Below are 25,356 nucleotides of genomic sequence, written 5' to 3' on the forward strand. Positions count from 1 at the left end.
CTGGGCTATCTGGCAAGCCATATGTCAAAGATTGAAACTGGACCCTTTTTTACGCCATATACAAAAATCAATTAAAGATGGATTGAAGACTTAAATGTAAAACCCAAAATTACAAAAACCCTGGAAGAAAACCTAGGCAATACCGTTCTGGACATAGGATTAGGCAAAGATTTCATGATGAAAATGCCAAAAGCAATTGCAACAAAAGCAAAAATTGACAAATGGGATCTCATAAAACTTGAGAGCTTCTGCACAGCAAAAGAAACTATCAACAGAGTAAACAGACAACCTACAGAACGGGAGAAAATTTTTGGAAACTATGCATCTGACAAAGGTCTAATATTCAGCATCTATAAGAAACTTAAACAAATTTACAAGGAAAAAACAACCCCATTAAAAAGTGGGCAAAGGAGGCCAGGCGCGGTGGCTCACGCCTGTAATCCCAGCACTCTGGGAGGCCGAGGCGGGTGGATCACGAGGTCAGGAGATCAAGACCATCCTGGCTAACACGGTGAAACCCCATCTCTACTAAAAATACAAAAAATTAGCCAGGCGTGGTGGTGGGCGCCTGTAGTCCCAGCTACTCGGGAGGCTGAGGCAGGAGAATGGCGTGAATCTGGGAGGCAGAGCTTGCAGTGAGCCGAGACCACGCCACTGCACTCCAGCCTGGGCGACAGAGCAAGACTCCGTCTAAAAAAAAAAAAGAAAAAGTGGGCAAAGGATGCGAACAGACACTTTTCAGAAGATGTCATACATGTGGCCTACAAGCATATGAAAAATAGCCCAATATCATTGATCATTAGAGAAATGCAAATAAAAACCACAATGAGATACCATCTGTAGGGAGCTGTAGGCCATCATCATTAGCAAACTAATGCAGAAACAGAAAACCAAATACCACATATTCTCACTTACAAATGGGAGCTAAATGATGAGAATACATAGACACAAAGAGGGGAACAACAGTCAGAATGGCTACTATTAAAAAGTAAAAAGATAACAGGTGCTGGTAAGATTGCAGAGAAAAGGGAACACTTATACACTATTGGTGGGAGTGTAAATTAGTTCAGCCATGTGGAAAGCAGTGTGATAATTCCTCAAAGAGCTAAAAACAGAACTACCATTCAACCCAGCAATCATATTACTGGGTACAAACCCAAAGGAATATAAATCATTCTACCATAAAGGTACATGCATGTGAATGGTCATTGCAGCACTATTCACAATAGCAAAGACATGGAATCAACCTAAATGCCCATCAATGGTAGACTAGATAAAGAAAATTTGGTACATATACACCACAGAATACTATGCAGCCATAAAAAAAGAGTAAGATTGTCTGGGCATGGTGGCTCATGTTTGTAATCCCAGCACTTTGGGAGGCCAAGGCGGGTGGATCACCTGAGGTCAGGAGTTCAAGACCAGCCTGGCCAACATGGCACAACCTGTCTCAACTAAAAATACAAAAATTAGCCGGGTGTGGTGGCGGGTGCCTGTCATCCCAGCTACTTGGGAGGCTGAGGCAGGACAATCACTTGAACCCGGGAGGCAGAGGTTGCAGTGAGCTGAGATCACGCTACTGCACTCCAGCCTGGGCAAAAGACTGAGACTCCATCTCAGAAAAAAAAAAAGAATGAGATCATGTCCTTTCCAAACATGGATAGAGCTGTAGGCCGTCATCATTAGCAAACTAATGCAGGAACAGAAAACCAAATACCACATGTTCTCACTTAAAAATGGGAGCTAAATGATGAGAATACATAGACACAAAGAGGCAACAATAGACACTGGGGCCTGCTTGAGGGTGGAGGTTAGAAAGAGGAAGAGGATCAGAAAAAAATAACTATTGGGTACTAGGCTTAGTACTGGGAGATTAAATGATCTGTACAAGAAACCCCCATGACACAGGTTTAACTATGTAACAAACCTACATGTGTATCCCTGAACCAAAAATAAAAGCTAAAAAATAAATACAAATGGGTTTATAGTTTTTCCTCTTCCCTTTCTGAATACTAATTCAGCCTTAAAGCCATTAGGTGCGGCCAGGTAAAGTAGGAATAGATACAAAGTGGAGAAGCCACGGGGGCCCAGAACAGGGTGTTGGAGTCCAAGCTGTGTGAGGAGGACATCCCCACAGAGGAGTCGCCTGGTGTGAGGTTTCAGAGCCTGTGCAAGGTGAGGAGGCATCTGTGGAGGGGGTTGTCAGAGCACAAAAATGGTAAAGAGGGTGTTTGGTGGCAGGATGTTGGAACAAAAGTGGGGTGAAGAGGGCACCTGCATGAGAGTGCAGTTTGGAGCCCAAGCGTGACGAGGAGGACTTTTGTGTGGGGTGGGAGTTTGGTGCAGGATTTCAGAACCCAAGGGGTGAGGGAAGTACCCATAAAGGAGGGAAGCCTGGTGCAGGGTCTCAGAGCCTTATACCTCAGAGCAAGGTGAAAACAGCATTCATGTGGAGCATGGCTAGGTCTGGGGTGTCAGAGCCCAAGTAGGAAGAGAAGGGCTTTTTGGGGAAGCACCTAGCACTAGCACAGGGGATTGGTCCTCAAGTGAGTTAAGGAAGCCATCTCTGTGAGTAAGAGGTGATGGCAATGAAAGTTTGGTTATATACATGGGACAGATCAAGTAAGTAAATATATTGAAGATAATGGAAGCCAGGTTTCTCACTGTCAAAGGGATTACAAATATGGAAAGGGAGAAAATTGGAATGAACCCTCTGGTGCTGGATTGGAATTACAGTATCCATGTGAACTCACAGATTTCAGTAAATATATGGAAATAAATGTAGATATAAACGTGTATATGTATCACATGCATGTGTTTCCTAGCTCTTCCACTGAGAGGGCCTGGGAGCAGAGATGCCCCAATGGCAATGAACACACATACAGCCCAGATTTTGCCCTCTAAACACCATTCTCCACTAAAAAGAAGCTTGGAGGGCTCCTTGGAGGAATGGCTTATCCTAAGTCCCTGGAACAAGAAAAGAACAAGATGTATCTGGGACATCTTGTTGTGCCAGAAATTAGAAAGTGTTCAAAAATGATGTCAGACTTGAAGGGGACTCCCATTGGCCAAATCTGGGGAAATTTGAACATCATAATAAATAATGAGATTATAACCTATTAAAATAGGAAACTGTGAGTCCATACTGATATAAATAAATGATATAAATAATTCAAAAATTTGATGAGAAACAATATTTACATAGGGTTAAAGTACCTCCTCCACACAAAATACTATATTATAAAGGGGAAAAGAGTAACTTTACAGTGGAGAAAGCTGGCAGACATCTTAATCAAAATTAAATATCACCAGTAATGTGACATATCAAAATCATGTGCTACCTGATTGGAAATAATGAGAACACAGCATTACTTCTGTGACATTCCTACCAAAGATGCTCAACCTGAACGTAGTCATGAGGAAACATCAGATATAACTTTATTTTTTATTTTTTGAGACAGAGTCTCACTCTCACCTAGCCTGGAGTGCAGTGGCACAATATAGCTCACTGCAGCCTCAACCTTCTGGGCTCAGGTGATCCTCTCACCTCAGCCTCCTAGGTATCTGGGACTACAGATGCACACCACCATGCCTGGCTAATTTTTTGTGGCTTTTATAGAGATGAGGTCTCCCTTACCAGGCTGATCTCTAACTGCTGGGCTCAAGTGATCTGCCTGCCTCAGCCTCCAGCCTCCCAAAGTGCTGGCATTACAGGTGTGAGCCAATGTGCCCAGCCCAGATAACCTTAAATGAAGGACATTCTACAAAGTAGCTGACTGTAATCTTTAAAAAGTGTCGAGGTCATGAAGGTCAAGAAAATGCTGAGGATCTGTTGCTGATTGAATGAGACTTAAGAGACACAATTGAAGACAATGTGTGATTCTGAACTGATTATTTTACTGTGAAGGAAGTTATTTGGGGCAATGAATGAAACTTGAATGGGGTTTGATAATTACATGGTAGTGATATAACCAATGTTACTTTATTGATTTTGATGGTTTGATTGTGATTATATAGGAGGAAATCCTTGTTTGCAGGAAAAACATTATTCAGGGTTGATGGGGCATCATGTCAGCAACTACTCAAACGGTTGGAGAGAAAGGTTTTTGTACTGTACTTGCAACTTTTAAGTAAGTTTGAGATTGTTTCAAAATTAAATAAAAAACATTACAGATTAAAACCAGGTACATAGCTATAATCATGAATAGACCGTTGAACATGATACATTGCTAAATTGTTCATTTTTGCGTTAACATTTTTCTGTGGTTTTTTTGTTTGTTTGTTTGTGTGTTTTTTGAGATGGAGTCTCACTGTGTCACCCAGGCTGGAGTGCAATGGCACGACCTTGGCTCACTGCAACCTCTGCCTCCCGGGTTCAAACGATTCTCCTGCCTCAGCCTCCCAAGTAGCTGGGATTATAGGCGCCCACCACCACACCTGGCTAATTTTTGTATTTTTAGTAGAGACAAGGTTTCACCATGTTGGCCAGGCTGGTCTCAAACTGCTGACCTCAGGTGATCCGCCTGCCTCAGCCTCTGAAAGTGCTGGGATTACAGGTGTGAGCCACCGCGCCTGGCCAACATTTTTCTGTTTTTAAAGAGAGATTATTAAATAGGTGTCTTGGCTATAGAAAAGAAGAAACTTTGGGTCCTGGAAAGTGGTAAGACCTCTGGGCACTCAAAGTAAAATATTCCAGAGTTCATCTTTGCTCTTTTCTATCCCTACTTTTATGAGAACCTAAACACCACTGAGAATTCTCATATCTCCCTAGAAGAATCCATTGGTAACCATGATAGCTGCCTTATTTGATTACAACCTTTTAGAAATATATATTTATTTTAAAGTATTTCTAATATCTGAGTTGCTAGATTTCTGAACTGTTATTTGCAGTCTTCTAGTACTAAAATGAACTCACTTATTTAGGTTATATGTGTGAGATATATGACAGTAATATTTACTATTCTAGATAAAGTTATTCCCTAAAATATTTTTAGATCTTTATCATTTATCACATTCTGTCAGTTTTCACTGGAGTTTTACCATCTCATTCTGGGAACTTTGTCTTAATTCTGAAGTAATTCAGTTTGCTAAATACTTTCCCATTTGTGTATATAATTAGAAATACAATTTGTATTGTATTTTGATTGATAAACGCTCCTTCATCTATATTCCCTTCTTAGTTAATGATACCATCATTCATCTGGTCATCTAAGCTAGAAATATTGGAATCACATTAACTTTCTCCTCCTCCCCTCAACAGACAAGCACACACACACCCCTGTCTCTGACGGGCCTTATATTATGTTGCTTTTCTCTGACCTTTTCTTGAAACATCTCTGCCTCAACACATCTCTGAAAAGCCCTTATAATAACATTGATAACAGCAATAAGTAAGTAATGGTAAGCAGTTTATGTAATGTCTACTATGTGTCAGGCTCTATTCCAAGAGCTTTGCAGATTTTAATATATTGGATCATTAATTAGGCACTATAATAATCCCCATTTTATTGCAGAAGAAACAGGCTCAAAAAGGCTAAGTTATATGCTCAAAGTCACATAGCTAAGAAGAGCTGGAATTTAGACCCAGATAATCTGACATTAGAGTTCGGTTCTTAACCCTTCCTCGGTCCTATTCAATCTCACCCAAGTAGATTTGGGCCATTTTCTATTCCCATAGTCACTTGTGCCTATGTTGTTTATTTTGTTATATTGTAATGTGTATGTACATACTGGTGTTCTTAGAAGACTAAAGAGAATGTTACTATTTACAAAAGTAGAGAGAATAATGAATCCACATATACCGGTCTCTAATTCAACTCATCAACATTTTGCAATACCTGCCTCAATTATCTCTTTCTTGGTTTTCTTTCTGTTTTCCTAAAATATTTGAAAGCAAAACCCAGACATCATGAAATTTCACCTGTAAATACTTGAGTATCTTTTAAAGGGGCATATTAGGTAACCATAATCACATTATCATACCTAATAAAATCAATATTAATTACTATCCTCTTAATCATGAGTTTCTTGAAGGCAGAAATGATTTCATCTCTATGCTCTGAGTCCTAGTGCACTCCCTGATATATGTTGGAGTTTAACAAATGTTTGTTATCATTGAAAAGTTTATTTATTTATTCATTTATTTGAGACGGAGTCTCGCTCTGTCGCCCAGGCTGGAGTGCAGTGGCATGATCTCGGCTCACTTCAACCTCCGCCTCCTGGGTTCAAGCAGTTCTCCTGACTCAGCCTCCCGAGTACCTGGGATTACAGATGACTGCCACTGCAGCTAAGTTTTGTATTTTTAGTAGAGATGGTGTTTCACCATGTTGGCCAGGATGGTCTTGAACTGCTGACCTCGTGATCCGCCTGCCTCGGCCTCCCAAAGTGCTAGGATTACAGGTGTGAGCCACCGCGCCTGGCCAGAAAGTTAGAGTTGTTTAAAACCATAACGTTTATCCCCCAGAAACAATGTTATAAATAACTATCAAGTTCTTGGGTTAACTGACAACTCCCATTTAATCTACAGCAATTAGATTAAATAGCACTAAAGTTTAGGCCTGAGCCCTTTGGAGCCTAAATCCTAAACCATTTTATCTTTGAATGTTGAGTCTGAGAAAAACCTGAGTCTAATTTAGCTCAGCCCTGAGTTTTCTTGTTCCCACTGTCAATCCAGGCAGGACATAAGAACAAGGGTTCGACTGGATGAGAGTGTTCATTGGTAAAGAGTTCTTAGAAGGAAATATGGCAGCATCCACTAAAAAATAATATGCTTTTCAAAGAAAGTTTTCCATGGATTTCCATGCATTTCCATACACCCCTGCATGTGTGCTAACATGTATGTAGAAGACGTTCGTTGCCAAAATGGTATAGTAAAAAATTGGAGACAACCTATATGCCTCATTATCAGGGGTATAGATTGATAAAATTATGGTTCATCCACTTGTAGTGCCAAGCAGGTGTTGAAGGGAGAGGCAGAGCTATACATGTTTGTGGTGTGTGTGTGTGTGTGTATGTGTCACACTATGGAAGTGTGGACCACATTACAGAACAGTACATGTTTGACCCCATGTGCATGTGTGCCAGGGCGGGGAACATCACACACCGGGGCCTGTCGGAGGTGAGGGGCTGGGGGAGGGATAGCATTAGGAGAAATACCTAATGTAAATGATGAGTTGATGGGTGCAGCAAACCAACATGACACATGTATACCTATGTAACAAACTTGCACGTTGTGCACATGTACTCTAGAACAAAGTATAATAAAAAAATATATATGTGCATGTGTGCATCCTCCTATTTAAGTCAAAGTATTTTGAAAGACAGGCAGGAGAAACGCTACATTGCTAGTGGTGATAGCCAGTAAGCTGGGGAGGTAAGATGGGGTAAAAGTAAAGGAGACTATCATATTTTACTCCATGTACTGTTGTATAGAATGAATTTTAAAATTTACGTTTTTTCTCTTTGCTACTTGGATCAGCATAGAATGAATCTTTTTTTTTTTTTTTTTTTTTTTGAGACAGAGTCTCGCTCTGTCCCCAGGCTGGAGTGCAGTGGCGTGATCTCAGCCCACTACAACCTCTGCCTCCCCGGTTCAAGGGATTCTCCTGCCTCAGCCTCCCAAGTAGTTGGGACTACAGGCGCGTGCCACCACACCCAGCTAGTATTTGTATTTTTAGTAGAGATGGAGTTTCACCATATTGGCCAGGATGGTCTCGATCTCTTGACCTTGTGATCCACCCACCTTGGCCTCCCAAAGTGCTGGGATTATAGGTGTGAGCCACCACGCCCAGCCTATAGAATGAATCTTTTAAAAATAAAAATGCATTTGTCTTTTGGTTGACTTCATATCAAATTTTTTAAATCAAGAGCTTGATATGTACAATACATTATACTGTAAACAATTTTAACTGGTTTGAAAATCAAAAATATAACACTTTACTCTTTTGAGATTTGAGAAGAGCAAAGGCTGAAATGCTTTTTAATTGTTATAAACCGAACGTACTCAATAAACTTACTTAACATTTCGTATGTGACAGGCACTGTGCTGGGTGCAGGGGAGATGGAAGACTGTATGAAACAGACCTTACTCTCCTAAACCTCGTAATCACTGGGAAAGCTCTTGTGTGTCTCTAGTAACAATGGCAGACAAGGGCCATAGAAACCACAGAGTGCCACAAATAAGAATTGTTCAACATGACTTGAAATTTTTAGATTTTAAGCTTGGATTTTTTTTTTTGAGATGGCGTCTCACTCCGTCGTCCAAGCTGGAGTGCAGTGGCGCGATCTCACCTCACTGCAACGTCTACCTCCTGGGTTCAAGCAATTCCTCCGACCTCATCCTCCCCAGTAGCTAGGATTATAGGTGCTCGCCACCACGTCCGGCTAATTTTTGTATTTTCAGTAGGGACGGGGTTTCACCATGTTGGCCAGGCCGGTCTTGAACTCCTGACATCTTGTGATCCACCTGCCTTGGCCTCCAAAAGTGCTGGGATTACAGGCATGAGCCACCATCCCTGGCCTTTTTTTTCTTTTTTTTTTTTTTTTTTTTCTTGACAGGTCTTTCTCTGTAACCCAGGCTGGAGTGCAGTGGCATGATCACAGTTCATTGCAGCCTCAACCTCCTGTGCTCAAGTGATCCTCCTACCTCAGCCTCCTGAGTAGCTGGGATCACAGGCGCATGCTACCACGCCCAGCTAAAGGTTTTTCAATTTTTGAAGAGATGAGGTCCCACTGTGTTGCCCAGGTAGGTCTTGAACTCCTGGATTTAAGCAATTCTCCCACCTCGGCTTCCCAAAGTGCTTGGATTATAGGCATGAGCCATGGCACCTGGCCTAAACTCAGATTTTTTTTTTTTTTTTTTTTTTTGAGATGGAGTTTCACTCTTGTTGCCCAGGCTGGAGTGCAATGGCACGATCTCGGCTCACCACAACCTCCACCTCCCGGGTTCAAGCGATTCTCCTGCCTCAGCCTCCCTAGTAGCTGGGATTACAGGCATGTGCCACCATGCCCGGCTAATTTTGTATTTTTAGTAGAGATGGGGTTTCTCCATATTGGTTACGCTGGTCTCAAACTCCCGACCTCAGGGGATCCCCCTGCCTCGGCCTCCCAAAGTGCTGGGATTATAGGCATGAGCCACCGCACCCAGCCTAAACTCAGATTTTTAAATGAATGCCCTATCTCAATTTTTATTAAATTTTAGTTACAGAATGCCATAATGTCTTCTCTTTTGTAGATTGCCCTGGAGTGATACACATGTAGTTCACAGAAAACTGGGATTACTTTACACATTAAAAAACAATAGTTAAGCCCTGTTCAAGTAAACTTAAATAATAAACAATACTAGTACAGTATTTAAGTTGCATGTCAGGTTTCAAATGTCACATCTTGCTAGTCCCATCTGTCCATCCATCCATTTAATTCACTTATTCAGCAAATTTTATTGAATATCTACTTGGGCATTGTTCTAGGAAACACTGAAGGCATTGCAGTAAAAAATGAACTTATATTTTAGAAAATTCATTTTAACATTAAAAATCCTGAAAGTGTGAAATCAGTGCAATTCCTATGCAAAAGTAAGGAAGGGGCAAGGTTCACTGGAGCTTTGCTTATTCCATTTCTTATTACGCTCACAGCATAATAATTGTATGGCTGGTTTACAGAAATCTCTGCCAAAACACCTCAGACCTAGTACATTTTTCCTGATGTTAATGATTTGGATATTAATTGAAATACACTATTTAAAAATAAATATTTATCAAAACATGAATAGATTTACATGTTCCTAAAACAAGAAAAAACATAAACCTCTCAGTTTGTACTTCATCTTGTATGTATAGATATTTGAAATATAGACCGTCCAATTTTATTCCTAAAATCTCTTCTCTCTAATGTCAATATGTCAGACTTTTCTTTCTCATATCAAAGTAAGTGTTGAGAGATACTGAGTATCATATGCAAAGTTTTCACAGTTTTTTTCTTAATTGATTAGTACACTTTGGTATTTATACTATGAGATCATTGGTGAAGATGTTACAGTGGCCATTAATTGGTGAAGTCAATAAAACAGGATTTGGAGACAGAAAATACAAGTCAAGGCTCTGCCACTTCCTAGTTAGTGACTTCTGGTATTACAACTGTACTCTCAATTTCTGTTTTCTCAGCTACCAAGTGATAAAAGATTTGTGAGAAGATTAAACACAAATATGCTAAAATGCTGGAGAAGCAATAAAGCTCTGTAGATATTTTGTGTTTGTATTCATTATAACATTGTGCTAAATAAACAGCATTTATTAAAAACCAGCAGAAGATACTATTTTAATGGTGAAATACTGTTCTCATGTCAGAACAAAACAAAGGTGTTTGTTTTTTGTTTTTATCATCACTATTTTCTTTTCTTTTCTTTTCTTTTTTTTTTTTTTTTTGAGATGGAGCTTCACTCTTGAGATGAAGTCTCATTGAGATGGAGTCTCGCTCTGTTTCCCAGGCTGGAGTGCAATGGTGCGATCTCAGCTCACTGCACCCTCCACCTCCCGAGTTCAAGCGATTCTGCTGCCTCAGCCTCCCAAGTAGATGGGACTACAAGCCCCACCACACCCGGCTAATTTTTTGTATTTTTAGTAGAGACGGGGTTTCACCATATTGGCCAGGCTGGTCTCGAACTTCTAACCTCAAGTGATCCACCCCGCCTCTGCATCCCACAGTGCTGGGATTACAGGCGTAAGCCACCGCGCCCGGCCTATCATCACTATTTTCAGTATTGTTCTATACTTCTAGACCAGCACTGTCCAGTAAAACTTCTTGCAGTTATGGAAATGTTCTCTGTCTGTGTTATTCTGTTTGGAGCCACTAGCCGTGTGTGTCTGTCCAAGTTTAAATTAAATTAAACTTAATTACATTTAAAATTCAGTTCCTCAGTTGCACTAGCAACATTTCAAGTGCTCATTAGCCACATGTAGCTAGTGGCTACCATATTGGATAGCTCATATGAAGAACATTTTCATCATCCCAGAAAACTCAATTGGTTTAGAAGTTCTAATCATCCAGAATTACACAATAATGTTGAATAAGAGTGATAATGAAAGCATCACATATTTATCCATCCATCCATTTTATGCTTTATGCATTTTTTTTTCTTTTTTTTTAGATACAGTCTCACTCTGTCACCCAGGCTGGAGTGCAGTGGCATGATATCGGCTCACTGCAACTTCGCCTCCCCAGTTCAAGCTATTCTCATGCCTTAGTCTCCCAGGTAGTTAGGATTACAGGCGTGTGCCACCATGCCCAGCTAATTTTTGTATTTTTAGTAGAGACTGGGCTTCACCGTGTTGGCCAGGCTGGTCTCGAACTCCTGACCTCAAGTGATCTGCCTGCCTCGGCCTCCCAAAGTGCTGAGATTACAGGCATGAGCCATCATGCCTGGCCTACAACTTACTTTAAAATGCATAAAACAAGTTCTGGTGCCGTGGCTCACGCCTGTAATCTCAGCACTTTGGGAAGCCAAGGTGGGCAGATCACTTGAGGTCAGGAGTTCGAGACCAGCCTGGCCTACACGGTGAAACCCCATCTCTACTAAAAAAAATACAAAAATTAGCCGGGTGTGGTAGCACGTCTGTAATCCCTGCTGCTAGGGAGGCTGAGGCAGGAGAATTGCTTGAACCTGAGAGGCAGAGGCTGCAGTGAGTTGAGATCGCACCACTGCACTACAGCCTGGGAAACAGGGAGACTCCATCTCAATCAATCAATCAATCAAGTTGTAGACATCAATATACTTCCCTCTTAAACTCTTTAGCATATGTAACATTGACAAGTTAAGTACTTGTTTATGCTTTTATAGATAAAATTTTGCATACAGTGAACAAATTTTAGAGTACCAGTCAATGAGTATTGACAAATGCATACAGCTGTGTAATCCAAATCTATCAAAATATAGAGGATTCCCATCACCCCAAAAAGTTTCCTCATTTTTCTTCCCATTTAGTCCCTGCCATCACCCCCGCCTTCTGAAGAAAGTGAAGAAACAAACAAAACCATCACCTTAATAGAAAAATGGGCTGAGGGAATACACTATTATTTCACAAAAGCAGAAATACACATTGACCAATAAACCTGTAAAGAAATTAATGCCCAACCTTACTTGAAGAAATGTGAAACAAATTATTTTATGTGTCAGATTGGCAATAATTTAAAATGTTTATAACAGTGAGTATTGGCCAGGGTGTGGGGAAGGGCGCTCTCATGACGACCCAAAATGCTCTTTAACTTATCCAGAGTATATTTCAGTAATTATATGCATTTTTATTTTATGAATTCCATTTAGTTCTTTTTAAAATCTTCCCACTCATTTCTAATAATTTCTTTTTGCTTGTCCCTATTGATGATTGTAACTCTTAGTTCTTTAAACTTTCACTTGTTAGAAATTTTACAATCTGTTGTTGTTAACTCTCATATCTGAATTTCTTCTAGATCTGTATCAGTTATGGTATAGACTTGACTGCTATAACTTACAGACCCCCAAATAACAAGACAGACATTTATTCTTTGTCCAAGTAGGTAGTCCAGTACTGATATGCAAAGTCCAATCCACAATCCACAGGGCTCGAAGTCCTCTTCTCATTACACTGCTATTCTCAACATTTCGTCAGCTCCCACCATCTTGTCCACAGTCCAGATAGTAGAAAAGAGAAAATGGGAACACAGAGGGGTCACCCCTACCTTTTAATAGCTGGGCCTGAAAGTTAGACATGTTGTTTCTGCTCACATCTCAGAGGTAAGAAGTCACATGATCACACCTATATGCAAGGCAGTCTGGGAAATGTCATTGTTAACCTTTACCTAAAAACTATATTGTGGCCCAGTATAGTGGCTCATGCCTGTAATCCTAGCACTTTGGGAGGCCGAGGTGGGTTGGATCACTTGAGGTCAGGAGTTCAAGACCAGCCTGGCCAACATGGTGAAACCACATCTCTACTAAAAATACAAAAAATTAGCCCGGCATGGTGGCACGCACCTGTAATCCCAGTTACTCAGGAGGTTGAGGCAAGAGAATTGCTTGAACCCAGGAGGTGCAGGTTGCAGTGAGCCAAGATCATGCCACTGCACTCCAGCCTGGGCGACAGACTGAAACTCAAAAAAAAAAAATTATATTGCTACTGAGGAAGGATAGAATGGATATTGGTGGACAACTAGCAGTCTCTGGAACAAGCTATAAATCTCGTTTCTGCTGGCTTTCCCTCATGAGGTGGCTGGCCTCACATGCTTGATGATATTTGATTATGAGCTTATGTTTGTTTGCTGTTAATCTGTGGAAATCTTGTGAACCTAAATTAGGGATGCTTTCCTCCAGAGAGGGTTTAATTTGCCTTTTCTAAGAACCAAGAGGAGTCTTCAGCCCCACCTACTGCTAGTCTGAGGATTAATATCTTGGTTTTTGATGCTAAAGTTATTTGCCCTTGGAGGCAACCCCGTGTTTACCATCTGGTTACTGATCACTGCTCGCAGTTCTGATTTCAGTGCTTGGTTACTGGTTTTGGTTTTTGTTTTGTCTGATGAACAAACAAATTTTCTCTTACTTGTTGAGATCTCAGCAATGCATTTAAAGGTATGTTTTATCTATAATCAAGCTGTTTTGTAATATAAGGGTGTTACAAGGAATATGACCCAGCATATTGCCAGACCAAAAATGTCCCATTCACTCTTCAGTTTACTTTCAAGTCTGGCTTTTTCTCTACTTTTTAGGCTTGCCAAAGCTGCCAATACCTCTTTGTTAACAAATCTGGTGGATATATTTCTGTCTTCATGTTACTCAACCTCTCAGCGGCATTGACACAGTTGACCATCATTTATTCTTTCACCTAGTATGAGCTAAGCACTGTTTTGTTTTGTTTTGTTTTGTTTTTGTTTTTTTGAGATGCTGTTTCGCTCTGTCACCCAGGCTGGAGTGCAATGGCGTGATCTCGGCTCACTGCCACCTCTGCCTCCTGGATTCAAGTGATTCTCCTGCCTCAGCCGCCCCAGTAGCTGGGATTACAGGCATGTGCCACCACGCCCAGCTAATTTTCCTATTTTTAGTAGAGACAGTGTTTCACCATGTTGGCCAGGCTGGTCTCAAACTCCTGACCTCAAGTGACCCGCCCACCTCGGCCTCCCAAAGTGCTGGGATTACAAGCGTGAGCCACTGCGCCTAGCCCAAGCACTGTTTTGAATGCTAGGGAGTGAACAGAACACAATAAAATCCTATAGAGAGGAAACAGACAATAAACATAATAAACCTATATTTTGTAATATGGCCAAAGGTGGTTAAGTGCTGTGGAATAGAAATGGGAACAGGGCAAGGGATGTCAGGAGTGCTGGAAGAGAGGTTGGAGGTTAAAAGGGGAGAAAGGTAGGCCTCATTGAGAAGGTGATATTTGAGCAAATACTTGAAAGAGATAAATGGGTAAGCTGTGGGGAATCATAGGGGAGGAACATTACAGATGGTGACAACAGCCAGTGTAAATGCCTTGAGGGAGGATTGTGCCCGATATTTTCAGGAAGAGGAGGAAGAGTCCACTGTGGCTGGAACAGAGTGAATATGGGAGGGAGGAGTAGGAGGTGAGATAAGTAAATAAGGAAGGCTGGCAGGTCATGTAGGGTCCTGCAGGCCATTGTAAAGACTTTGACTTTCCTTGAGATGGGGAGTTGTGTTTGTGTTTGTTTGTTTGAGACAGGGTCTTGCTCTGTGTCCTAGGCTGGAGTGCAGTTTTGTAGTTCACAGCAGCCTTGACCTCATGGGCTCAAGCGATCCTCCCACCTCAGCCTCCCAAATAGCTGGGACTACAGGTGCAGGCAACCATGCCTGGCTAATTTTTTAATTGTTTTGTAGAGTTGGGGTCTCACTATGTTGCCCAGGCTGATCTTGAACACCTGGTCCCAAGTGATCCTCTGCCCTCGGCCTCCCAAAATGCTGGGATTATAGGCATGAACCACCATGCCCAGCCAGGAGCCATTTTTTGAGCACAGTTGTGACATGAACTGACTTATGTTTTTAAATGATCCCTCTGGCTGCTGTGTTCATAGAAAGCCATGGTGGGTCCAGGGTGGAAGCAGGGACCACTAGAGATGCTATTGCAACCATTCTTTTCCTTGACCCTTTTCCCTCTCTTGACTGTATTCTTGGATCTCCAGATTTTCTCCTGTCTTGCTAGCTGCTCCTTTTCCAGTACCATTTCTGTCCCAATCTCCAAATGTTGGAGAACCTTAGACTCAGTGCTGAGACCCTTCTTGTATCTAGCACCATTCACTGAGTAATTTTTTTTTTTTTTTTTTTTTTTTTTTGTTGACACAAGGTCTCACTCATTCATCCAGGCTGAAGTGCAGTGGCGTGAATACAGCTCACTATAGCCTCTACCTCCTGGGCTCAAGGGATCCTCCTACCTCAGCCTCCCAAAGTTCTGGGATTACAGGCATGAGCCACTGTGCCCAGCCACTGGATGACCTTATGCAAACCTATAGCTTCTAAAACCATCACTATGCTGGTGATGCATAAACTTAGCACTCTAGCACTGAGCTTATAGCAACTTGCTATCCAAACTGCAGCTGTTCATTACTCCCCAAACCTTTCCTTCCCTAGCCCAGGCTTTCACATCCCAGTAAATGGCATTGTATTTGCTCAAGCCAAAAAACCTAGTCATCTTTAATGCCTTCCTTTCCCTCACCTCCCTATCCAATCCATCAGCAAGACATGTTCTTTAACCTCTGAATCAAAGAGCTATATCCTCTAAAATGCTATGTATATAATAACCTCAAAAACTTCAGTGGAGCCAGTGTAATGGCTGGCACCTGTAGTCAACAGCTACTCTGGAGGCTGAGGCAGAAAGATTGCTTGAGCTCCAGAGTTCAAGATCAGCCTGGACAACATAGTGAGACCCTATCTCTAAAAAAGATAAAATAAAATAAAAAAAAAAAAGAAAAGAAAAAACTTCAGTGGCTTAAACAATGAATATGTTTCTCACAAAACTGCAGGTCAGTTGGTATTTGGCTGAGATTGGCTGGACTTGGCTAACTTGGCTGCAGGCTGCAAGATGGATTAGGATCTGATCCATGTGTATTCATTCTGGGGCTAAGGCTGTAGGGCAGCAGCTATCTCAGGGATGATCTCACAGTGAAGTCAAAAGCACAAGAGGGGGCTGGGCGCCTGTAATTCCAGCACTTTGGGAGGACGAGGCAGGCAGATCACTTGAGGTCAGGAGTTCGAGACCAGCCTGACCAACATGGTGAAACCCCGTCTCTACTGAAAATACAAATTACATGCCTGAATCCCAGCACTTTGGGAGGCTGAGGCAGGCAGACCACTTGAGGTCAGGAGTTCAAGACCAGCCTGACCAACATGGTGAAAACGCATCTCTACTAAAAATACAAAAATTAGCCAGGTGTGATGGCATGTACCTGTAGTCCCAGCTACTCGGGAGGCTGAAGCAGGAGAATCGCTTGAACCTGGGAGGCAGAGGTTGCAGTGAGCAGAGGTTGCGCCACTGCACTCCAGCTTGGGTGACAGAGTGAGACTCTGTCTCCAAAAGAAAACAAAAACAAAACCCCCAAATGGGCACACTGAGCTTCTGCTCACATCACTTCCCACAAACAAGCCCAGAATCAGGAGGTGAGAAGTATACTGTATTCACCATGAAACCACAGCAAGGGGATGGTTATGTAAGATATTATGGGGATTGGAGAATTGGGACCAAGTATTCAATTATTCAATCTCCCATAACCTTCTAAAGAATTGCACTTCTCTCCAAATCTACCCTCTCTCCTCACGCTTTTTTCAAAGGATCATCATCTTTTGCCGCTAAACAATTGTCTTTGTTTTCACCACTGTATCCCTCACACCTAGAACAATGCCTAGCAGGTAGTATATGCTTAGTAAATATGTGTTGAATAAATAACTCCCCAACTGATCTCCCTGGTTGCACTCACTTCTCTCTAATCCCTTTCCACATAGCAGCCAGAGTAAGGTTTAAAAACATAAATTCTATCATTTTGGTCCTAGCTTAAAACCCTACCCTGGCTTCTCTTTGCACTGGAACTCCTTACCATGTCCTTTATAAAGGCCATCCATTATCCAGCCTAGCCTGGCTCTCCAAATGCACCTGGTACCACTAACTTCACTCCAACTACTGCCTTCTTCCTCCTCAAACATTCCAAGTGATTTTCAACTGCAAGACCTTTGTACTTGCCATTGTCTCTGAGTGCAGTGCTTTTTCTCAGGCTCTTGGCATGCTAGCTCAGCTTCAGCGAAAATGTCACTTCCTTAGGCCCTCCTCCACCATCTACCATCGACCTCTGTACTTTAAGTCACCCTCTGCCATTATATTGCATCTCCATCACCTTGTTCACTCCTTTCAATATGTTTATCACGCCATGAAATTAGCATGTTTTGTTCATCACTGATCTCTAGCACCTATAATAACGTCTGGCACATATTAAGTGCCCTGTAAAAGTCTGTTGAGGCCAAGCATGGTGGCTCACGCCTGTAATCCCACCACTTTAGGAGGCCGAGGCAGGTGGATCACTTGAGGTCAGGAGTTTGAGACCAGCCTGGCCAACATGGTGAAACCCCCATCTCTACTAAAAATACAAAAATTAGCCAGGCTTGGTGGTGCACATGTGTAATCCCAGCTACTCAGGAGGCTAAGGCAGGAGAATTGCTTGAACCCAGGAGGTGGAGGTTGCAGTGAGCCGAGATCGCGCCACTGCACTCCAGCCTGGGTAACAGTGAGATTCCGTCTCAAACAAACCAACAAACAAACAAACAAAAATCTGTTGAGTGAGTATATGAGAAAATGCTTCCCTCACATTTTTAGATAATTTTTCCTGCCTTTTATTTTCATCTACTCATCCATATTTAAATGATATATGTAAATCCAGCCGGGCGTTGTGGCTCAAGCCTGTAATCCCAGCACTTTAGGAGGCCGAGGCGGGCGGATCACGAGGTCAGGAGATCAAGACCATGCTGGCTAACACGGTGAAGCCCCGTCTCTACTAAAAATACAAAAAAATTAGCCAGGCGTGGTGGCGGGCGCCTGTAGTCCCAGCTACTCGGGAGGCTGAGGCAGGAGAATGGCCTGAACCCGGGAGGCGGAGCTTGCAGTGAGCTGAGATCACGCCACTGCACTCCAGCCTGGGCGACAGAGCAAGACTCCGTCTAAATCCAAAGAAAATCAATTTAAGCTGAATAAAAATATTGGAACATCTTTGTTAATAACGAAGAAGTTGAAAAGTGGAGTTGCTCTGACATACGCTGTGGCATCCTTCTGCCTTGTGTCTCTGAGGCACTCATCTGCAGGGCTCAGGGGTTCAGTGAGGCCTACACTGACATCTACCCCTCCACCTCCTGCACTAATTCATCCTACCTGGCTCACCTGTTTCCTTTTCCCATTCTTACCCTGGCTAACATACTAGATAATTTACCTATAATTATTATTTGTTTCCTGCCCCCACCCTGCACCACTGTGAGCTCTATGAAGGCAAGGATAGTATTTTGTTTTTTTCTGGTTCTGAGAAGGTGCTCAACCAATTGTGGAAGGAAATAATGAATGTCCCAAAGGAGAGAAAGAAAGCTGAGAAGGTCCTGTATTCTCTAGCTTCCTCCTAGTCATCCCAGATTAAGATACCCCCCACCTTTGCACAATCTACATCTCAGCACTATATACAAATCTCCATGAGGTGTAAATGTTCACCGGTTTATTCATCCGCAGAATGGTTTTACACCTATATTTATAAATCCATATGCCTGTTGATGTTTTGCACGTGAGATCCTTTATTTACCCGAGAGCTTTCATCAGGAGGAATTTAGCTCAATATTTGTGAGATCATAATAGGATAAAAGCTGACGAAGATGAGCTCCATCCTATAGAGGCTATTTCCTCTATGAGTGGAGACTGTTTTTCCCTTCCCTGAAGGAAAGACCAGCAGTTGTTTAAATAATGAATAAAGCTAAGCACTTAAATTTATCTTCAGGAAGATACTGGAAGAAGAGGAGGAGCAGAGTATAAGAACTACAAGTATACCTTTGCGGGGGGAACAGCCAGTTCAAAATCTTCCCAATCAGCAGTTATACTTTTCTTTTAATTTTAAGTTTTCTTAGGATTATGAAATTAAAACATTCTGTTCTTGGTTATTTTCATAAGCCTTACCATCTTGAAAGTCTCCATCCTCTGCCCATCCCTCAAAAGATCAACAGGGGAAATTTTTCTTTAGAAAGCAAACTATGTTCTTTTCTTTAAAATAACCGTGATAGAGAAATTATTCACTTTAAGTAGTCATGCTTCTAAGTTGCTTGGAGGTGATTACATATGAACCTTCATATAAACATGTATCTCTCTCATTTAAAAGAAAAGAGGAAGGAAAGGAATTAGCCCATTAATTATTTAAAATACTTGGTGCAACTGTTCCTATGAATTAATCCAGGCACTTGGAAGACAATTACACTCCATGTTAATAACATTGCCAACCTTTTCCACTATGCTGCACTCCAAATACTATCGTATTTTCATTGACAACATTCCCTATTACATATGCACGTGAAAAACAGGCATTTTCATCAGAATTACCGTAATAGCATTAAGAGATTATTATTTTTTCCCATTTCCTTGGAAGAAAATTTACTTAAATTAGATTATTTATTACTCGACTGCTCTCGTATCTTGCCTGTATGTTTAGGTAGCTGGAGCCCATGAAAGTATAAACTTCAGAATAAAAAGCTTGATTTTATACATTAATGATTTCAAATAAAAGATAAGTGCCACATTTGTGCATCACTTCTTTAGAGAAAGTTAAGTCTGTGTTCTGCTTAGGAGAGATAACACTTTTTGTCCCTGTAGGTGGCCCCCCTGGTGTAGCCATTAGTTGCTAATTACTTGCAAACAAATAAACAATTAACTCCTTAAGCTGCTGGCTGGGCAAGTGTTCATTGACATGCTAAAACTTTCTAAGACAGGATTTTAATTAGTGACGTTCTAAATCCAGCCCCCTTGTCAGCGGAGCTATAAGGTGAACTGCAGGAAGATCCCAGCCCTATACACGTGGGGCAGAGCCAGCAGAGGCCAGAGCTGTTGCTCTGTGCAGACCACGAGAGGATGTCTCCCAGCCTTCAGGAAGGCGCTCAGCTTGGGGAAAGCAAACCCTCAACTTGCTCCTTTTCAATTGAGAGAATCTTAGGACTGGACCAGAAGAAAGACTGTGTTCCATTAATGAAACCCCACAGGCCCTGGGCAGACACCTGCAGCTCCTCAGGTATGCCACAGCTTAATTGTTTCAATTCTTTGTTATTCCATTTACAGTGTTTAATTTGCCCTTTATTTCGTACTACATAGAGCTAGAGTTTAGGACTTTAATTTATTATTATTATTATTTTTTTTTTTTCTGAGACGGAGTGTTGGTCTTGTTGCCAAGACTGGAGTGCAATGGCATGATCTTGGCTCACTGCAGCCTCCGCCTCCTGGGTTCAAACAATTCTCCTGCCTCAGCCTCCCGAGTAGCTGGGATTACAGGCATGCACCACCATGGCCTGCTAATTTTTGTATTTTCAGTAGTGGGGGGTTTCACCCTGTTGGTCAGGCTAGTCTCGAACTCCTGACCTCAGGTGATTCGCCTGCCTCAGCCTCCCAAAGTGTTAGGATTACAGGCATGACCCACCACACCCAGCCAGAGTCTAGGACTTTTAATGCCTCCAGCTGAGTTCTATGGGAAATGAAAAGGATATCAGCTTTGGATTGAGCAAAGTGGGTAAGTTCATTCACAGGAGATACCAAGAACCTGCATTTACTTCAGAAGATCTCTCCCTGTTTGACACATCAGATATTTGAAATCTCTTTTCACTGAAAAATAAACGACATTCAGAGACCAAAGAGGCAGGATTACCAAGACAGGATCTTCATTTTTGATTGGTTTTTGGTTAATGGGGGGCAATTCTCTTGTGAACCCCAGAATTCCACTAGGAAATGAAAGATGAGTTCCTGAAACTACCTCTATAGAACTTTGTGGAACATAAGATTGACCATCTAAGATAGGGCTTATTTTTCTGTTTTTAGGGAAAGATGGTAACTTATGTCTACATGTCCCAAATCCTCCCAGTGGGATTTCATTCCCTAGCATGGTGGATCACCCAATGCCAGAAGAAAGAGCTTCGAAATATGAAAATTACTTTTCAGCCTCAGAAAGACTGTCTTTGAAAAGAGAGTTGAGTTGGTATAGAGGCCGAAGACCAAGAACTGCTTTTACTCAAAACCAGGTGGGAAGTTTTTTCACCCAATAATGATAATATAAGGGCTTTAATTGACACCAAGTTGAGCACCTTTGGTGAGATACCACTTTGGTATCTCAGTTTAGAAGCCTTATTAATGAAACAGTAGACTATCATATTTTAACAATTTCTAGGTAATCATTTTTAAAAAGGCATCCATTTTAATTGCCAAGATTTAAATGTAGTCATTTTACTCTAGAAATTAAAGCTCATTTTTGGTGACATACTGAATATCAACATTTTTTTTTCTTAGATCGAAGTGTTAGAAAATGTCTTTAGAGTAAACTGCTATCCTGGTATCGATATTAGAGAAGACTTAGCTCAAAAATTGAATCTAGAGGAAGACAGAATCCAGGTAATTTTCAAATTTAGTTGTTATTCATGATGTTGAAATGTTAAGAATAATGAAATAATGTTTCTGAGACCTATTTTATTTTTCCTTAACTTTAGATTTGGTTTCAAAATCGGCGTGCAAAACTGAAAAGGTCCCATAGAGAATCACAGTTTCTAATGGCGAAAAAAAATTTCAACACAAATCTCCTGGAATAGATAGAAAACTAAACAAGTGGAATTATCTTCTAATTGCAGAGCATGAAGAATCAGTGGAAATATTAAGTGTTAAAATGTGATGTTTTCTTTCCTGCATTTAATCTGAATATTGTCATTTTTTTCTGAAAATATATTGTAAATAATTACTATTATAGCATGGTACATATTATATTTGGGCACTTTTAGTTATAGTAAAGACCTTTTCTATATATTTTAATAATCATTTTCAGAAAAGATTGCTATTTTTTAAGTGAGCCAAATTAATCTAATAAATTAGTTTGTTAAAATCAATAGACTCATGACTAAGTGATTCCACAAGCTGGATTCTAATTATAAAGTATTTCAAGTAAAATGATCTGAAGAACAAAAGTGTGAGTTGTTTCCATTAGTTTCCTCCATGCACATTTTGAAACATAATTATGCTTCACTATATTATAGATTATGATTTATTCATGAATCTTCAACTTCTCTTGATTTATAGCATAAAGCAGTGAGAATTTCTCACCATTTATCAGAACAAATTCTTACAGCATGTTAGTTTCAAGTTTTTTTTCCAAGCAAAGTCATTATGCCAAAGTAGAAATACACAAGCATCAGCTGTCATATTTATACCATTGGTATTGAATTGCACAAAAGAAGTAAGCAGCAAATAAATGCAAAATTTTAAATAGTTTTCTAGTTTAATTTTGTACTTTACTTTCATTCATTAGTGATAGTGATCATGTAGCTTATATCTATTTCCAGTTTAATGATTTCTAATCAACTGCAATATTAAGTTGACTGAGAAGATAGGATAACTGACCCACCTTTTGTAAGTGCTCTGACATAGTCACTGGAAATAATCAAGGTGCTTTCTAAGTAACAAAAACTATGTGTTTTCATTTTCCCATTTTACCTGCCAATTAAAGATGGGGGGCTGGGCGCGGTGGCTCACGCCTGTAATCCCAACACTTTGGGAGGCCGAGGCGGGTGTATCACGAGGTCAGGAGATCGAGACCACGGTGAAACCCCGTCTCTACTAAAAAAATACAAAAAATTAGCTGGGCGCGGTGACGGGCGCCTGTAGTCCCAGCTACTCCGGAGGCTGAGTCAAGAGAATGGCGTGAACCCGGGAGGCGGAGCTTGCCGTGAGCCGAGATCGCGCCACTGCACTCCAGCCTGGGCGACAGAGCGAGACTCCGTCTCAAAAAAAAAAAAAAAAAAAAAAAATGGGAATAGGATAAGATATATAACAAGAAGGGAGCCCTCTCGGCTGGAAATCTGGGCATTTGTTTTCCAGTTAATGGAAGACTTAAGTGGGTGGTTGTTTTTTTTTTAAATGTCAGCTTAAGACTCTGACTTTGTCCACTGGAAGCCAAATTTCAGCTTTGTCCATTTGAATTGAATTCTCCCTTGCTTCTCTTTTCTTTCTGTCCTCTGTCCTTTCTGACGTCCCAGTGATGATCAAGGTGGAAGGTTCTCATTGAATTATTGAATCTATAATCACTATTTTTTATATATAAAAGACTAGAGGGAGTTTGCATATTATTTCTAAGGAAAAGCAGCATGACTCAGATTTTAGAGCTTTTTAAAATTATTTACTGAGAGCACATTTGAGGTAGAGAGCTATGTGTCCCAACAATTGGTCAGCAATAAGCGTGCTTATTCTATTCCACTGTTGCTGAGATGGAGAGGGAGGAGGAGAGGAAGGGCAACAGGGTAGTTAGGAAGAACATAGGCATTACATGTTTTCCAAAAGAGACTGGGCCACTTTTTCCAATATAAAGAGCTGCTTCCATTCATATAAAAATTGGAAGCACTATTTATGAAATGTATTAGTTCAAATTTATCCATGAAGAGTTTTCTTTGTTTTCCATTAGGTTATTATGAAATTATGTTAAATTGAAAGACTGGAAGTTACCAGGAGTAGGCTCTGGGGGAGTGGGTTGGAGGGGAATGTGTCACATGATGGGTAAGCTTTTATTTTAATTCCAAATTTATTGTCATTCTATATTCTGCAAACAATATAAGCAGTATAGGAATAGAGTAAAATCCCCCTTGAATCTCATCCTTCAGAGATAATCATCATTAAACATCTTTATAGATCTTTTTGTGTATCACAAAAACATCTTTATATATGTACACACACACATATTTGTTGTTTTTGCTGTAATTTTTTAAAATGTGATCACACTTGACATTCAGTTTTGCATCTCTCTGACATCCTGCCATGTCAGAATTATAGCTCTGTCTCCTGAACGTCTGCTTGGTTTAGGATAAGATTTCAAGTCTTATACACAATAAGAAACTATTCCACATTATTAATATTAATATTAAAGTATTTTTGAAGTAGTGCTTTTCATAAATTGAGATTTTTCAAAGAGTAATCATAGTTTATCTAGAATTTCTACAATTAAACCTAATTCCCAAATCTCTGAGGAATGTAAAGATTCTGTGCAAAATGATAGAATCTAGAAAAAAATGAAACACCATCACAGATATCGATTGACAACTAATAATGCACTTAAGTTTTTTTTTAATTATAAAAACTGGTCATACCTCTAAAAAGTCTGGTGAGGAGAGAAACATAATAACCCTAGACCATCATTATCTCAGTATTTTCCAATGACAATTTTATATAACTGATTTACGTGGCCCTAAAATTCATTTTTATTTATAATTGAAATAAATTGTGTTTACAACTGAAGTTATATATTTATAACTGAAGCTACATATGTATAACTGAAATCATTTATAATAGAAATGATATATTTATAACTGAAACATTTATAAGTCAGAAAAATTAAAACAAGAATTTATATTAAATAATTAACTATAAATGTAATATGCCTATCTTTTTTATATTTTTTGATACTAATAACAATATAAGTTCTATTATAACTTTTGTGAAGCAAGTTCATAATATATAAGAATACTCAAGAAGCAGGATAATATAAAAGATTGCTAGTGTATTTCCCCTAAAATCTTTTTTAAAAATCTAAAGATAAAGGCTGATCTTGTTAAAAGAAATAAAGAATCAGTAACATTTTTGGAATTACAGTTGCTAGAAATTTGGAGAGAATATAATGATATTCGGGGGAAAATTGGACTAGGGAAAAATCAAGCAAAATGAAAATGGAAAGGAAAACCTGAGATAGAATTATCTTTCCCTCAAAACATGTAGGCTCTAATCCACAGCTTATCTCTGTTCCTGGTAATTCTAGGCCTTTGTCTCCATTAATGCTCAAGACAAGGTGAACAGTAGTAACAAATCAAACTAATGCAGTCAGGCTAATACCTGGAGCGTCTCTATTATCTGACAACTGCCTAAATAAGGTTATTTGGTCTCCTGTAATGGCATTTGTCTTTTGTGAAGCCAGCCAGACAAAGCCCATCACAAAAGAGTGCTGCTGGAAACAATGGCTGTGTGTGCTGGTGGTCAACTTTTGAGTTAATCAGTGTTCATAGCCGCTTTCACCTCCTGCATCTTATCACACATCACACGAATAGCATAAATCTCCCATTACCGAACCCAGCACACAGCATCAAAC

The 25,356-nt window shown here is 40.4% G+C and overlaps 1 protein-coding gene across 1 annotated transcript in view; it reads left to right on the top strand.

Annotated features, from left to right (window-relative positions):
- HESX1 (HESX homeobox 1) overlaps positions 1-22,117 on the top strand; it is a 29,697-nt gene extending 7,580 nt beyond the window's left edge. Inside the window, exons 2-5 of the mRNA XM_024245078.3 lie at positions 20,002-20,268; positions 21,066-21,265; positions 21,531-21,632; positions 21,728-22,117. Of these exons, the coding sequence (XP_024100846.1) occupies positions 20,112-20,268; positions 21,066-21,265; positions 21,531-21,632; positions 21,728-21,826 (558 nt within the window). The 5' untranslated portion in view covers positions 20,002-20,111 and the 3' untranslated portion in view covers positions 21,827-22,117. The remainder of the gene's footprint in view (positions 1-20,001; positions 20,269-21,065; positions 21,266-21,530; positions 21,633-21,727) is intronic.
- Positions 22,118-25,356: the final 3,239 nt, after the last annotated feature.

The sequence above is a fragment of the Pongo abelii genome, chromosome 2, assembly GCF_028885655.2.
Source record: "Pongo abelii isolate AG06213 chromosome 2, NHGRI_mPonAbe1-v2.0_pri, whole genome shotgun sequence".
In the NCBI taxonomy this organism is placed as follows: domain Eukaryota; kingdom Metazoa; phylum Chordata; class Mammalia; order Primates; family Hominidae; genus Pongo; species Pongo abelii.